This window comes from Rhinoderma darwinii, chromosome 2 (genome assembly GCF_050947455.1).
Source record: "Rhinoderma darwinii isolate aRhiDar2 chromosome 2, aRhiDar2.hap1, whole genome shotgun sequence".
Taxonomy (NCBI): Eukaryota; Metazoa; Chordata; class Amphibia; order Anura; family Rhinodermatidae; genus Rhinoderma; species Rhinoderma darwinii.
Window position 1 is genome coordinate 479,718,481 of NC_134688.1, and position 16,714 is coordinate 479,735,194.

Below are 16,714 nucleotides of genomic sequence, written 5' to 3' on the forward strand. Positions count from 1 at the left end.
GTGGTCTGATCATGCCCCGGTATACTGTACCTTACAACTCCCCTTCATCACTAAAGGCTCCTGGACTTGGAGACTGAATGAGTCCCTGCTCCTGGATGGGATGTGCCATGATGATTTACTTCAAACGGTGGAATATTTCACACTTGATCACGCTCAGGATGACACGTCCCCCTTGGTGCGTTGGGAAGCCCTTAAATGTGTTCTCAGGGGGGTCCTCATAAAACACGGAGCGCGCCTTAAAAGAGAAAGGGCCCACTCCCTTAAAATTGCGCTCCAAAAAATTAGCACTCTTGAACTGGCCCACAAGCGTGCGTTGTCTCTTCCGATTTTACGGGAGTTACAGGTTGCCCGACAGGATGCCAGACGGCTGTTGGACTCTGCCCAGCAGCGCGCTCTCCAAGTCTGTCGCAGTAAATTCTACGAGTTTGGCAATAAGAGCGGACGCATGTTGGCCAGAGCTTTAAAAACTAAGATTGCCCAATCACACATCCCAAATACTAAAGCTCCTTCTGGCCAGGTGGTTCACACGACCCCAGAGATAGCGGATTGCTTCCATACCTTTTTCTCTAATCTTTACAACCTTGACCCTCCCACCCCTACCCACTCTCATCTGCCAGACGGGGATTCTTTCTCTTCTCCCTTCACACCGTTGTCTAGGGAGATAGCTGAGGAACTTGATAAGGACTTCACCTCCCCGGAGCTCCTTGCGGTTATAACCGATCTTCCTGGGGGAAAGAGTCCTGGCCCGGATGGCTACACTGCCAAGTTTTACAAGGTGTTGGCTGACCGGTTGTTACCGTTTTTACTGCCAGCTTTTAATTCTATCTCCCCGGAGGTCCGGTTTCCTCCTAGCTCCACCTTGGCTCATGTCACGGTTATCCCTAAGCCGGGTAAGGATCCTCAACTCTGCTCCAGTTATCGTCCCATCTCCTTGCTCAATGTAGACCTGAAAATTTACGCCAAATTGCTCGCCAATAGACTAAATAACTACCTGCCTGATCTAATCCACCCGGATCAGGTGGGCTTTGTGCCTGGTCGGGAGGCCCGGGATAACACCCTTAAAACTCTAGATATTATCCACCACGCCCAGACTAACCACATCCCGCTCATGATCCTGTCCCTAGATGCTGAAAAGGCGTTTGACAGAATATCGTGGCCTGCCCTTTACCAAACCCTTCGGCATGTGGGAATAGGACCCTCTCTCTTGGCAAAAATCATGGCATTGTATCGTACGCCTTCGGCCCAAATAAAAATAAATGGCTCCCTCTCGGCACCTTTCCCTATTTACAATGGCACGAGACAGGGTTGTCCCCTATCCCCCCTGTTATATGTTCTGGTTATGGAACACCTCATGGCCTCCATTCGGAGCAACACGGATATTAAGGGTATTAATATTGGAGGGATGGAATACAAGTGCTCGGCATTTGCTGATGACCTATTGGTCTATCTCACAGATCCTCATGTCTCTCTTCCTTCATTGATGTCCGAGTTGTCCCGTTTTGGAACATGGTCTAATTTCAAAATCAATTTCTCTAAGTCGGAAGCGCTAAATGTTTCTCTCCCGGGCCCGTTAGTGTCGCTTCTCCAAAGTAATTTCCCCTTTTCTTGGCCCTCCAGAGGTATTACATATTTGGGTGCCCGTATAAGTGGTGACCTTACACAACTGTTTACAAATAATTATATCCCCCTACTGGCCAAGTTTCGCACTGATCTTAATTCCTGGCATAAGACTGAATTTTCCTGGTTTGGCCGTATCAATATTATTAAGATGTCGCTCCTCCCCCGCTTGCTTTATCTCCTGCAGACGATCCCCATCTCTATCCCATCCTTCTATTGGTTGCGGCTTCAGCGTTGCTTCGGCTCCTTCATTTGGCCGACTGGTCGCCCACGTCTGAGCCGGGCTCTTCTGACTCGCTCCAGGGGTACGGGTGGGGTTGGTCTGCCGGATTGTAGGCTCTACTATCTAGCATCAACTCACGCACGTGTTTTAGATTTTTTTCATAACCGTGAATCAAAACTATGGGTCCGTTTGGCTCAACAACTATGTCCCAGTACCCTATCATCCCTGCCGTGGACCCTGCCCGGGAACAGACCGACTCAAACCTCCTTTGTGGTCCATCATACCCTTCTGGTATTGAGGTCCTTAGGACCTGAAAGTACGCTTATAGACCCCCTGGGTCCTTTAACTCCAATCACAGACAATCCAGCCTTTCCTGCTGGTAAGGCTGGTCGCTCCTTCCTAGGCAGGCCGTCCACCAATCCCATGTATTTTGCCCAGGTTCTCTCCGCTTCCTCTCTTCTCCCTCTAACATCCATCTGCCCCGATGCTGTGCCCTCCACTCGCCGTATATATGAATATGCCCAGTTAAAGCACTTTTATGGAGCGGTTAAGCGACGCGCACATCTTCACCGGTTGTTGACGGACTTTGAGCGCCTATGTGTCTCCACCCAGCCCCCTACCCATATCATATCCACGATATATAAGTTACTCCTTTCACAGCGTTCCCAACAACTCCCCTCCTTCTGCGGGGCCTGGGAGAGAGAATTGCATACTACATTTACTGACGCACAATGGAAGCGATGTTTCTCCCTCTCACAAAAAGCATCTATAGCCACTAGGGCCCAAGAAACTAGCTACAAAATAGTATCTAGATGGTACCGGGTCCCGGCTGCGCTTCATAAATGGTATCCATCTATGCCTGACAATTGTTGGCGTTGTGGTGATGTAGGAGGTTGTATGTCTCATGTTTGGTGGAGTTGCCCCTTGTTGAGGAGTTTTTGGGATGCGGTACTTAAATTGATATTGGAGGTTACTGGAGTCTCTGTCCCCAACTCTCCGGAAGCAGCTCTTTTATTCATGTTCCCGATGCCAATACAAGTTTATAAAAGCTCACTAGTTAGACACCTCCTTCAGGCAGCAAAGTCAGTGATCCCGCGCAGGTGGAAAACGGCAATACCTCCAACATTAGATGAGTGGTTTCAGGAAGTTGCCGCGATACAGCGAATGGAACACCTGGTGGCTCACTCTCCGGCAGCTGTGGTAAAATACACATCTACGTGGTATCCTTGGATAGTGTTTCTTTCTTCTCCTTCCTACCTCACGGCTGTAACCTGAGTTGGCCTATGCTCTTGTGAAATGTACTGTGACGCTTGCTGGCTGATGTTTTTTCACCCAGAATACCCCAGAATCGGAGTCCAGGATCCCCTTGTCCTCTCCCCTCCCTCCTACTCCTCCCCCTCTGGGGACCTTTTTCTATACTTTCTCTTCCCCTGTCTAGGGTAATGTGCCGCTCCCTCTCTGTTTGAATTAAGTGGCCTCACTGTGCCTCCTGATGTGTTGCTGTAAGAATTCTCCATGCTACTGTTGTATACTGCGCAGTGTCCTTCCTATTGAGATGTGATGCACATTATTGATTGATTTCTCTTCTTTGTTGTTGTTCTGATTTGTTTTTGATTTGGTCCACTGACCTTGTTTGTCGGTTCCATTTATGGTGTGGAGGCCTTCCCTCCACTATGTTGTGTAATTTTGTGTTTTGAAACTCAATAAAAATTTTTGAATAAGAAAAAAAAAAAAAACAACGGCCGTCACACGGACACATATATTTCAATGGGGCTTATGAAGGGTCCGTGAGAAATAAGACATGTCCTATTTTATTGTGTGTTATGCCTCCCTCCATAGACTCTAGTATATGGGGGATGCATGATAACGCGCCCTGGACGGATGCACCTGACTTTATAGAAAAACAGATTCCAAAAACAGCCGAAAAAAACGGCTGAACAGCTCTGTATTTTCAGACGTTTCTGATTTTGTGTGTGAACATGCCCTAATAATCAATAACCAAAGCAGAGCAGGAGATACCCATTGAATGTACGGATGCCGAGACTAGTGTCCACCCCAACGCTCGTTTTGGCTATTGAGCCGTTCCCACTACCCCTGCAGTAGAAAAAATAAAGACCCACCCTAAATGTGACAATAATAAATCACATATCCTCTCTGGTTGGTAATCCCCTACAGAGAATTAGGAAGTAAAACATTTCAACTTGCCTCCCGTCTTCAAACAAGAGCCGCACCTCAAATATTACATGTAGAATATCAGATCCTGGTCTGGAGCTTAGATTAAGGCTACATTCACACCAGCGGATCAGATTCACGTGCGCGAAAAACACGAGCGAATCTGGCCCTTGTGTGTTGCGTTACTGCATCCGTGCGCTTTGTGAGTGGCAGGTTTTTCACGCACTTGCAAAGCACATTTCTTTTTTTTTTTTTTCTTTTAAACGAATTGATGCGCAAATCACGCACCGCACACGTATGTGCATCCGTGTGCGGTGCGTGATTCATGCACCCATTGACCTCAATGGTCACGTAGGTGCGTGAAAACTCCTGCATGTGTGAATGGCCCCATTGAAAGCAATGGGTCAGTGGGCGGCGCGTGATTTGCACGCACGGCACACGGACGAGTTTTACGCTCGGCTGAATGAGCCCTAAAAACGTACATATATTCTTGGCTTTATTATGATACCAAGATCTAAGCTTTAGCCCTTATATTCTCGTCGTATTCTAGCGTCATGAGATATTACACACATCCTTGAAAGGGTTAATAACCAGACCTACGACAGAAGAGGGTCTTATTAGCATACGTTCCGCCAGTATCATTTAGGATACAGTTCCTTCAAGTGTATTGAAAAGTGCAGTGAACTACAAAACATTTTTTTTTAACTATATGGTTTTTTTTCTTTGAGGGTCAATGGCAGAGAAATGCAACTGTACAGGTATATACACACAGTGGGAATAGGTAGACAGCTGTATACATCAGCGGCATCAGTCATAGGTCTAGCCTGTATGATGTGCGTATGGGAAGGTTTTGTGGACACTTCCTGTTGGGTGATTTTATTTTTTCTATTTATTTTTTTTGATGACTGCAAACCAGCATCATGGGAAACGCAAGAGAGGAACATTGTGGCTTCAAACTCAATGCAATGATTCCCAACTTTCCTGCAAAACGAAGGTTCCTTTTCAGATTTTTTTTTTTTTTCTAGGAACAGCGCCACTCCTGTCCATTTCTGGTAGTGCAGCTCAGATGCATTCAGTTGAAGGCTGAGTTCACACGGGGCGGATACGCGGCGTAAAAGCACACGGCGTATACGCCGTGTGCCAAAGGGAAGTCTGGGCGAAAAACCGCACCAAACTGCGGAAAACTGCCGCACTTAGCTAGTCTGCTAGCACAGGCGACTGCTGCAGCCTGTGATTGGTTGCAGCGGCGGTCACATGGGATGAGGCGTCATCCCAGGAGGCCAGCCCTATGACGTCATCCAGGCCGGCCTCCTGGAATGATATTTCATCCCATGTGACCACTGCTACAGCCTGTGATTGGCTGCAGCAGTCACATGGAATGAAACATCATCCCAGGAGGCCGCGCTGGAGGGAGGAACACAGTCTTCTGGTAAGTATGAGATTTTTTTTTTTTCGGAGTCAAATTTTTTACCTCCCCATTGAATTCATTGAGGAAAACCCGCAACACAAGCAGAGTTTACGCAAAAACAATTGACATGCTACGTAATAAAATTCCGCACCGCAGGTCTCCATTTCCGAGCAGTTTTCCCGCTCAGTATTTACGCAGCGTGTTTGGTCTCATCTACCTTGCCGCTACTGTATTTGCTGCTGATTTTCCACAACTAATTCCGCTGCGGTAAAACCTCAGTATTTTAGCAACGTTTGATCTGACCTGAATGGGACAAAATCGCAATAACCACACACAGACCATGAACAAGAGCGGAGCAGCGTCTGGTTAAAAAAAAACAGAGCCCTTCTTCCCATCTCTTACAGCCCCTTTAAATTCCAGATTTACACAGAAATAACCAAACACCACAAGCAGCCGACATAGTAAAGCGTCGTGTCCCAGCTGAACGTCCATCGTGACGGTTACTCGGGAAGGTTCTTCGGCAGGTGACATGTGTTATAAGCCTCCTTACCTCCATAAAAGAAGAATCAAGTAAAAGGATACATGCGCACGCCTCCGCTCCGGGTACCGATCGCCAGAATCTTCTGCACCGGGTCATATGCTAAAGCAGTGGGCTGATATGGAAAACCATGACGAACAGTCTGCAAAATAATCGAGAGGGGAGTTCATATCGTGGTTTATTACATATTCGATGTACATAATCATCACCGCTCATTAAACTGAAGCTCCACCTGGAGACAGATCACCCGACACCTGCAGCTCGTCCTCTCTAGTGGAGTACAATCTGTTATCAGCCAATTACAGCAGTGGAGAAGCAGACTGTACATACATAAAGCAAGGGTACAATGAGTAACCAAGGCTAGGAGGAGGGCCCCCGCTGCACTACAACCACCTCCAGCAGCGCTCAGGCTACGTGTCTTTTGCTGCCCCTCTTCACACTCCCATTATCCCTAGTTCTCACTGGCTGCCCCCTCCTCTGAATATCACGTTACCTCTCATCTCTGCGTCCCTTCCATGCTTCCTAACATAAGTTACTCATCTACTCCTAAGTGTCCCTATTTTTGAGGGACAGACCCTACCTATGACTGAAGCCCCTCTCTAGCACTAGTCAATGTACGACAATAATCCATCTGGTTCCTTTTGTTCTAGCAATGTGTAAATGATAAACTAATAAAGGATATGGACATGATGAAAAAGTGACTTCCAATTTTCAACACCGATCTCTGCGGTGTAATCAGTATTCAGTTATAATATATTGCCTTTCACTTTCAAGTGAATGAGTGTTAAGGGCCGGCTTGGGTCTGAATGAGTCTAAAGGCTGGAGTTTTAGGGAGGGCTCTGACCAATCAGATTCAGCATAGTTTATCAGGTGATCGGCCAATCAGCTGCTTAAAAGAGCTAAACCGGGGCAGGAACCCCTCATGAATATTCGATCAAGTCACATCGCAGAATATATTTATTATATGACTAAAGTTATTGCTCCAAAGACACAACAGAAAAAACAATTTGGTGACAGAGGCTCTTTAAACGGAGTGTCCAATCCGAACAGCACATGAATGTCATAGAAGGAAGCCCCCACTTAGGTCCTCCATTAGTAAAAGGGGTGAGCCATTAAAAAAAAAAGTATAAGGGGAGTATAATACAGGATATAACTCAGGATCAGTACAGGATAAGTAATATAATGTATGTACACAGTGACTCCACCAGCAGAATAGTGAGTGCAGCTCTGGAGTATAATACAGGATGTAACTCAGGATCAGTACAGGATAAGTAATGTAATGTATGTACACAGTGACTCCACCAGCAGAATAGTGAGTGCAGCTCTGGAGTATAATACAGGATATAACTCAGGATCAGTACAGGATAAGTAATGTAATGTATGTACACAGTGACACCACAAGCAGAACAGTGAGTGCAGCTCTGGAGTATAATACAGGATATAACTCAGGATCAGTACAGGATAAGTAATGTAATGTATGTACACAGTGACTCCACCAGCAGAATAGTGAGTGCAGCTCTGGAGTATAATACAGGATATAACTCAGGATCAGTACAGGATAAGTAATGTAATATATGTACACAGTGACTCCACCAGCAGAATAGTGAGTGCAGCTCTGGAGTATAATACAGGATGTAACTCAGGATCAGTACAGGATAAGTAATGTAATGTATGTACACAGTGACTCCACCAGCAGAATAGTGAGTGCAGCTCTGGAGTATAATACAGGATATAACTCAGGATCAGTACAGGATAAGTAATGTAATATATGTACACAGTGACTCCACCAGCAGAATAGTGAGTGCAGCTCTGGAGTATAATACAGGATATAACTCAGGATCAGTACAGGATAAGTAATGTAATGTATGTCCACAGTGACTCCACCAGCAGAATAGTGAGTGCAGCTCTGGAGTATAATACAGGATGTAACTCAGGATCAGTACAGGATAAGTAATATAATGTATGTACACAGTGACTTCACCAGCAGAATAGTGAGTGCAGCTCTGGAGTATAATACAGGATGTAACTCAGGATCAGTACAGGATAAGTAATGTAATGTATGTACACAGTGATTCCACCAGCAGAATAGTGAGTGCAGCTCTGGAGTATAATACAGGATATAACTCAGGATCAGTACAGGATAAGTAATGTAATGTATGTACACAGTGACTCCACCAGCAGAATAGTGAGTGCAGCTCTGGAGTATAATACAGGATGTAACTCAGGACCAGTACAGGATAAGTAATGTAATGCATGAACACAGTGACTCCACCCGCAGAATAGTGAGTGCAGCTCTGGAGTATAATACAGGATGTAACTCAGGATCAGTACAGGATAAGTAATGTAATGTATGTACACAGTGACTCCACCAGCAGAATAGTGAGTGCAGCTCTGGAGTATAATACAGGATGTAACTCAGGATCAGTACAGGATAAGTAATGTAATGCATGTACACAGTGACTCCACCAGCAGAATAGTGAGTGCAGCTCTGGAGTATAATACAGGATGTAACTCAGGATCAGTACAGGATAAGTAATGTAATGCATGTACACAGTGACTCCACCAGCAGAATAGTGAGTGCAGCTCTGGAGTATAATACAGGATGTAACTCAGGATCAGTACAGGATAAGTAATGTAATGTATGTACACAGTGACTCCACCAGCAGAATAGTGAGTGCAGCTCTGGAGTATAATACAGGATGTAACTCAGGATCAGTACAGGATAAGTAATGTAATGCATGTACACAGTGACTCCACCAGCAGAATAGTCAGTGCAGCTCTGGAGTATAATACAGGATGTAACTCAGGATCAGTACAGGATAAGTAATATAATGTATGTACACAGTGACTCCACCAGCAGAATAGTGAGTGCAGCTCTGGAGTATAATACAGGATGTAACTCAGGATCAGTACAGGATAAGTAATGTAATGTATGAACACAGTGACTCCACCAGCAGAATAGTGAGTGCAGCTCTGGAGTATAATACAGGATGTAACTCAGGATCAGTACAGGATAAGTAATGTAATGAATGTACACAGTGACTCCACCAGCAGAATAGTGAGTGCAGCTCTGGAGTATAATACAGGATGTAACTCAGGATCAGTACAGGATAAGTAATGTAATGAATGTACACAGTGACTCCACCAGTAGAATAGTGAGTGCAGCTCTGGAGTATAATACAGGATGTAATTCAGGATCAGTACAGGATAAGTAATGTAATGTATTTACACAGTGACTCCAGCAGAATAGTGAGTGCAGCTCTGGAGTATAATACAGGATGTAACTCAGGATCAGTACAGGATAAGTAATGTAATGTATGTACACAGTGACTTCACCAGCAGAATAGTGAGTGCAGCTCTGGAGTATAATACATGATGTAACTCAGGATCAGTACAGGATAAGTAATGTAGTGTATGTACACAGTGACCCCACCAGCAGAATAGAATAGTGAGTGCAGCTCTGGAGTATAATACAGGATGTAACTCAGGATCAGTACAGGATAAGTAATGTAATGTATGTACACGGTGACACCACCAGCAGAATAGTGAGTGCAGCTCTGGAGTATAATACATGATGTAACTCAGGATCAGTACAGGATAAGTAATGTAATGTATGTACACAGTGACTCCACCAGCAGAATAGTGAGTACAGCTCTGGAGTATAATACAGGATGTAACTCATGATCAGTACAGGATAAGTAATGTAATGTATGTACACAGTGACTCCACCAGCAGAATAGTGAGTACAGCTCTGGAGTATAATACAGGATGTAACTCAGGATCAGTATAGGATAAGTAATGTAATGTATGTACATAGTGACTCCACCAGCAGAATAGTGAGTGCAGCTCTGGAGTATAATACAGGATGTAACTCAGGGTCAGTACAGGATAAATAATGTAATGTATGTACACAGAGACTCCACCAGCAGAATAGTGAGTGCTGCTCTGGAGTATAATACAAGATATAACTCCGGATCAGTACATGATAAGTAATGTAATGTATGTACACAGTGACTCCACCAGCAGAATAGTGAGTGCAGCTCTGGAGTATAATACAGGATATAACTCAGGATCAGTACAGGATAAGTAATGTAATGTATGTACACAGTGACTCCACCAGCAGAATAGTGAGTGCAGCTCTGGAGTATAATACAGGGTGTAACTCAGGATCAGTACAGGATAAGTAATGTAATGTATGTACACGGTGACTCCACCAGCAGAATAGTGAGTGCAGCTCTGGAGTATAATACAGGATGTAACTCAGGATCAGTACAGGATAAGTAATGTATGTACACAGCGACTCCACCAGCAGAATAATGAGTGCAGCTCTGGAGTATAATACAGGATGTAACTCAGGATCAGTACAGGATAAGTAATGTAATGTATGTACACAGTGACTCCACCAGCAGAATAGTCAGTGCAGCTCTGGAGTGGGTGGAGTAGGACGTGTGGAGAGAGCTGCTGAGACTTCCGTGCAGGCCTTGGATCCAGGGACTTTCCTTATCCTATCTGCCCAGGCCTCATACCATCTGCCTGGGCTTGGAAAGTACCCTGAGGGGGGTTCCATCCTAGGATGGAGCCTCAGACCTCTACCTCCCGGAGCATGCCAGCTGGCTGGGAATATGCAAACGGTCACGGGGGTGAGGAGATCATCTCGGGGCAAGGCTATCCTGGCTCCCCCCGTGGCTGGAACCCTGGATAAGGGTATGGAGACGCGGTCCGGCATGGTGATAGAGGTGTTGTCGTCTGGAGAAGGACCAGCACCGTCCGGACATTTGGATGACGGTCGTGTGGAGGAATGGGGACAGCTGAGGACCGGAGAGACGGTGGAGAACTTCAGCTCCCGTATGGCTATGCGGTTGGAGGAGTATCGGGACCTCAGGAAGTCGCTGCAACGGCTCCGTGCGGACTTGGCGGTCGCCAGAGGAAGGGCTGCAAAAGCCTCAGGAGGTAAGAGGTCCCGATACCGTTTTACTGTGAAATCCTTGTTGGAGGAAATAAAAGAAGTGGAAGAAAGACGTGATGAGATTGTGGCAGGCGGAGGGGTGTTTGGAGAAAAATTAAAAAACGAAGAGAGGTTTGCCGAGATGGCAGAACCTATAAAAATAGAATGTATGGAGGAAGACACAGCAAAGGAAAATGTGGTGGAGGCAATGGAGAGTGAAAATGCAAAGTCCAGAGAAGGCACAGATTCTGAGGCACCCAGGAGCAGTGAGGAGGAGGAGGGTGGACTCACAGCTGGGAATAATCAGGAGTGTTTTGAAACTGACAGTGACCGGCCTCCAGGATTACTCACTCAGATCCGTAATGTGGAGTCGCCGGTATCCTTCCAGGGATTTTGTTTTGGTGCGGAGTTACCCGCAGAGGAGGAAAAGGAAAAGAAAAAAAAATTTAAGAAGAAAAAAAAGGAAAAGGAAAAAAAATCTGCTGAAGGTTCATTTAAACTTGTGTATACAGCAAGATCCTTCCTGTGCTCTGAGCCAGATGAAAGTCAGGATCAGGGCGCAGGTCCCGCAAGACCCCCAGCTCAAGCCTCTGCAGTGGGGCTGGAGCGGGAATGCGGGGAGAGTGTTACGGGTCCGGCATTAGAACACGTGGTGGTCAAAATGGCGCCGGACGCCAACCCCTGCAAAGGGGGCGGTACTGGTGGCCTGGGGACGCCAGGGGGTGTGTCCCCGTGTCCGGTGAATGGCGAGCCCGGGAAACTGGTCTTTGATGCGAGTCAGGGGTCGGGAGAACGGGTAAACCGGATGTGGTGTCTGAAAGCCGGAAGTCTGTCGGTGTCGCAGTAAAACCATCAGGCGTTCCGGACAAGGGCGGACACAGAGGGGGCCCCGGCTCTGTTGGCCACTCCTCTGTGGGAAGGGGGAGTGGTCCGGCGCCAGAGGCGGCTCCAGTGACGTCAGTGGCTCCTTCGTCCGCATCGCTGAAAAGTGGTGTAGGCGAGAAGGGGGCTGCTGGCATCAGGGGCGACGGTGGCCCCTTTCCCAAAAATGTTCCACGCATAGAACAGATGGAGGTTAATGAGGCGGAGGGCACAGCGGGGACATCGCTTATAACATCTGGTGGCGTCCCTGCAAAGGTGCCTGATGATGCGGAGACTGAAGCAATGTCTAATCAAACAAAATGTACAGCAAAAATACATAACATAGAACCAGGCCTGGCCAGAAGGATGACTGCAGGGGGACCTGGTGGGTTAAATAAAAAAGTTGCGGCTGTGGATGTGGAAACTGCTGGGAGTATGCAGGGGTCTGTAAATAAAGTTGCTGGAGTGTCTGCTGGTAATGGGGTGTTGAGTGCTGTGTCTGTAGGTGGTGAGGTGGTGGGTGGTGGGGATGGGGTATCAACTAGGGGCAATGGACCTGGCGCTCCTCTTGCTGTGACATCCGGCAGATCTTATGCTGGTGTCGCAGCGGGGGGACAGCGGGCCCACCCATCTTCATCCTCAAGGTCCGGGGACGGTAACTTGCAACAACGTCTCTTGGACGCTTTAAGAGAGGGAAAGCAAACCCTAACCATAGGGGGAGTGCAGAAGGACCTGTCTTTCTGGATAGACAGATATGGTCTAAATGCCTTCCGAGAGCAACGAGGAGATCAGTGGTCGCTCCCAACAGTCGGGCAGGCTGTAGCCAGGAGGAATGTGGTTCGTCTCCGGTGGCGTGGCAATGATGCGTGCCCTCCCAGAAAGAGGGTGGTGGAGCTGCTGCTGGGGATGGGCTTCAAGGCGAGTGACATCTTTGCCTTGATACATCCTCATGGCTCGGTCGAGTTTGACATCAGCTTTGTTCACCTAGGGGGCCTTGAGGTCTTCTGGGGGAACTACGAGCTGATGAAGGACGAGCCTGGCTGGCGAGACTTTGCTGCACAAGCAATTTCTCGCCAAAGTGGTCCCAAGAGAGTGACCGTTCTTACCCGTAACGAGTCACTCTCTTGTATTGATATCATGACCTGGTTGGGAAGGTACGGAGAGGTAGTAGAGATGCCACGGAAGAACATGGATGAGTTTGGCATCTGGTCAGGGGCCTGGACGTTCATGGTTAAATTAAAGCGTCTGGGACAGACGGTGTCCAACATACCATCGTCTGCTTTCCTGGGAAGAGATCGGATCCTTGTCTTCTACCAGGGGCAGCCGAAGTTGTGTCACCGGTGTGGCGACCCCTCACATTTGAGTGCAGGCTGCAAGGTGCAGAAGTGTGCTCATTGTGGGGGGATTGGTCATCTAGCCGCATCATGTGACCGTATTCGGTGCAACCTATGTGGTGACTTAGGTCACCCGTTCAGTCGGTGTCCTCGCTCTGTTGTCAATGCTTGTTCCAAACCTGCGGAGGATGAAAGGAGGGAGGCCTCCGTGGGTGAGGGTGCGGGCAGGGACGATGGGGCACAGGGGCAAGGGAAGAATGCAAAGAAGGGTCCCCCTTCTCGCCAGAGAAGGGCGGAGAAGCGAAGGAAGGAGAGGATTTGGAGGGCGCTCCAGGAAACTGGGACGACCTCCGATTCGGATCTGGATGCCCCCCCTGAAGCTGATGCCCCTGGGGAGGCCGAATTGAACGGGGAGATGAGGAGGATCCAAAGGGAGCAGAGGGCTGAGGACTCTCAGTCCTCCCACTATGAAAGTGTGGGAGAGGAAGAGAGGACTCAGCCTACAGCAAAAGGGACACCGGGCAAAACCCAAGGGCCAAATACATCTGGCACCGCCCTGGCAGGTAAATCCTGTACCCCCCTGGTGCGCTCTACTGATCGATACCATGCTCTCGTGGACATTCCAGCCTCTCATACTAAGAGGGAGGGCATGGTAGGGCACCCTAGAGTCGTTGAGCCTCCCCTGCTGCAGGGGCCGTTGCCCCCAGAGGGGGAGGTTGACCCGGAACTTGAGGATGAAGATGGGAATAGGGTGGTGAGTATGGACTCCTCAGTTTGCAAGAAGCGAGGCAAAGAAAGGGGGTCCTCATCAGATAGAGGGGGGGGGGGTGGGAAGAAGAAAGCATCAAACATCCATGATGGCGGCACCCACTCCGTTGACGCTGGCATTAATTAACGTTGCCAGCATTAAGTCAGATAGGGCGAGATTTGCAGCCTTTGATTTTCTTGGCCGAGTTGAAGCCGACATTTTGTTTTTGCAGGAGACCAGGCTGTCACTTTTGGAAGACGTCGTTAATTCTAGGAGGGAGTGGCGACGCGGGCCCTCCTACTGGTCTCTTGCGGCTGAGCCCTATAGCGGAGTGGCGGTCCTTTTCACCGCACCGGTAACATGCCGACGGATGATTGAGTTAGAAATGGGGAGGTGCTTGATCTTAGATGTCCTCATGAGGGGACAGGAATTAAGACTAATCAATATATACGGACCCCAGAGCAAATGGGACCGTAAAAGTCTCTTCATGAGGATTAAGCCTTTCCTTTTTTCAGGTCGACAAGTTATCTTTGGAGGGGACTTCAATACTGTCGTGAGGCCCCGAGATAGAGGAGGTTCCGGAGATAAAAAATTGACCTATGATAGTGTAGCATTAAAAAATATAGTTAGCGATGCTCGCCTGGTGGATATCCACATCAGGCATACCCCAGGCCACTCGGGTTTCACCTATCGTAGAGGTAGTTGTAGGTCTAGGATAGACAGGTTTTTTTTGAAGGAGGAAGCCATCTCTTCACCAGTGTCCGTTGTTGAGGTGGAGTTCTCCGATCACTGTATGATTATTTTCTCTTTGAACATTGCAGAGTCCCTCCAGATGGGAAGAGGTATATGGAGGCTGAATTCTACTCTCTTGGAAGAAGCGGAGATAAGACAGGCCTTTGAGGATTTTCTTCAGAGCCAGGTACCTTTGTTGGATCTCAGTGGTACTAAGTCAAAGTGGTGGGAGTTGTTTAAAGTCCGGGTGGCAGGATTTCTCCGCAGGCTCTCGAGCCTCATGAGTAGGTACCGCCTATATCAGGAACTGAGGAGGAGGAAACTCGAACATCTGGTCTCAACCGGGGGTAGTGGGGAGGAGATCTCTGTGGTGAAAGCTTTGCTCAGGAGGTGTCAGTATGATAGGCACACATCTTTAGTTCTTGAGAGGGATTTCGGGAAGTACCGCTCGCCCGACCCCTACAGGAACTGTAAGATGTCAGTGAGTCGTAAGGTTGTGACAGGACTGATTGATAGTACAGGATCTCTGAAGAGATCCAAATCAGGGATCTTGGAGGTCGTCAAATCCTTCTACTCGCACCTCTTGGGGAAGCAAGATCCAAACCGAGACGAGATGTCGGCTTTCCTGGCTGAAACCATCCCTGAGCCAGGGGTAGACCCCTCTCTCTGTGTTTTGATAGACTCGATCAAGGAAGAGGAAGTGGGATTGGCGATTGATGGGCTTGCCCTCAAAAAATCGCCAGGGCCGGATGGCTTAACATCCGAGTTTTATAAGACTTTTAAAGGAACCCTAGTTCCCCTCTTGACTGAGGTGTTTAATGAGTGCCTTTCCTCGGGTACTTTGCCAATGTCAATGAGGAGGTCGGCCTTGATCGTTTTATCGAAGGGTAAAGACTCGACCCGTATTGAGAATTGGCGTCCCATAGCGCTGCTCAATACGGACAGAAAGGTTCTCGCAAAGGTGCTGTTTAATCGGCTGGTGAAGTTTGCATCCCGGCTCCTTTCGCCGGTCCAGCATTGCTCTGTTCCAGGCCGCAGCACATTTAGTGCTGTTCTCAGTGTCAGAGAGGCAGTGGAGCAGGGAAATTCTGGTCGGTGGGAGGGGTACATCCTGTCCTTGGACCAGGCCAAGGCTTTTGACCGGGTGGACCACGAGTACCTCTGGTCGGTCCTTCTGAGGTACGGCCTACCGGGGGGGTTTGTCAATTGGCTACAGACCTTATACACTGGGGCTGAGACTTTTGCGCTGGTGAACGGTTGGGTTGGAACCCCCTTTGAGGTTGGGTCTGGTGTCCGCCAGGGTTGTCCCTTGAGCCCTTTGCTATATGCGTTCGCAATTGATCCTTTTCTTAAAAGGATCGATCGTGGGCCATTGGCGGGAGTCGGGGCCGGCCTGGAGGGGCCGGAGGCCACTCAGAGGGTGGTTGCGTACGCAGACGACGTCTCCATTTTTGTCTCCTCGAGAGGGGAGGCAGAGTGGGTGATGTCGGAAGTGGAGCGTTACTCATTGGCATCTGGGTCCAAGATCAACCGGGATAAGTGCAAAAGTCTCTGGCTGGGAGGAGGAGATCCTGGTTTTGATCTCCCGGACACCCTTCCAGAGCCTCAGGGGTCTGCTAAGATCTTAGGAGTCGAATTTGGCCCGCGTGATTACCCCAAGAAGAACTGGGAGGATAGGCTGAATCTAGTTGCCCAGAAGGTCGACCAATGGAAGGGTTGGTCCTTAACCCTGAGGGAAAGGGTTCACTTGGCCAAGGCCTACCTGGTGCCCATGTTGCTTTACCTGGGCAGTGTGTGCATCTTGCCAGAACCCCTCTGGACCCGGGTCTATAGCCTGTTCTTCCAGCTGTTATGGGGGAACAGGCTCAACCTAATCAAGAGGGAGGTTACTTACCTTCCAAGGACACTAGGCGGGTTAGGTATGGTTAACCCGGTGGTGTTCCTAGTGAACACCTTTGTTAAGATCAACCTGGCAAACCTCTGGCAAGAGAGGGCTCCTTGGTGGATATCCTCCTGCAGGGGGTGGTTTTGGCCTTTCTTCCAGGAATGGGAGAGAGGAGGGCAAGTGAAAGACCTGCGTACACCTCACGGACATCTCCCGGCTTATGCCACCCAGGCGCTGAAGATTGTTCGCCG

The 16,714-nt window shown here is 48.4% G+C and overlaps 1 protein-coding gene across 8 annotated transcripts in view; it reads right to left on the reverse strand.

Annotated features, from left to right (window-relative positions):
* STXBP5L (syntaxin binding protein 5L) overlaps window positions 1-16,714 on the reverse strand; it is a 310,211-nt gene that overhangs the window by 261,265 nt on the left and 32,232 nt on the right. For all 8 annotated transcript variants that reach the window (XM_075854716.1, XM_075854714.1, XM_075854718.1 and 5 more), the window contains exon 2: window positions 6,003-6,100. In XM_075854716.1, coding sequence (XP_075710831.1) covers window positions 6,003-6,100 — 98 coding nt within the window. The remainder of the gene's footprint in view (window positions 1-6,002; window positions 6,101-16,714) is intronic.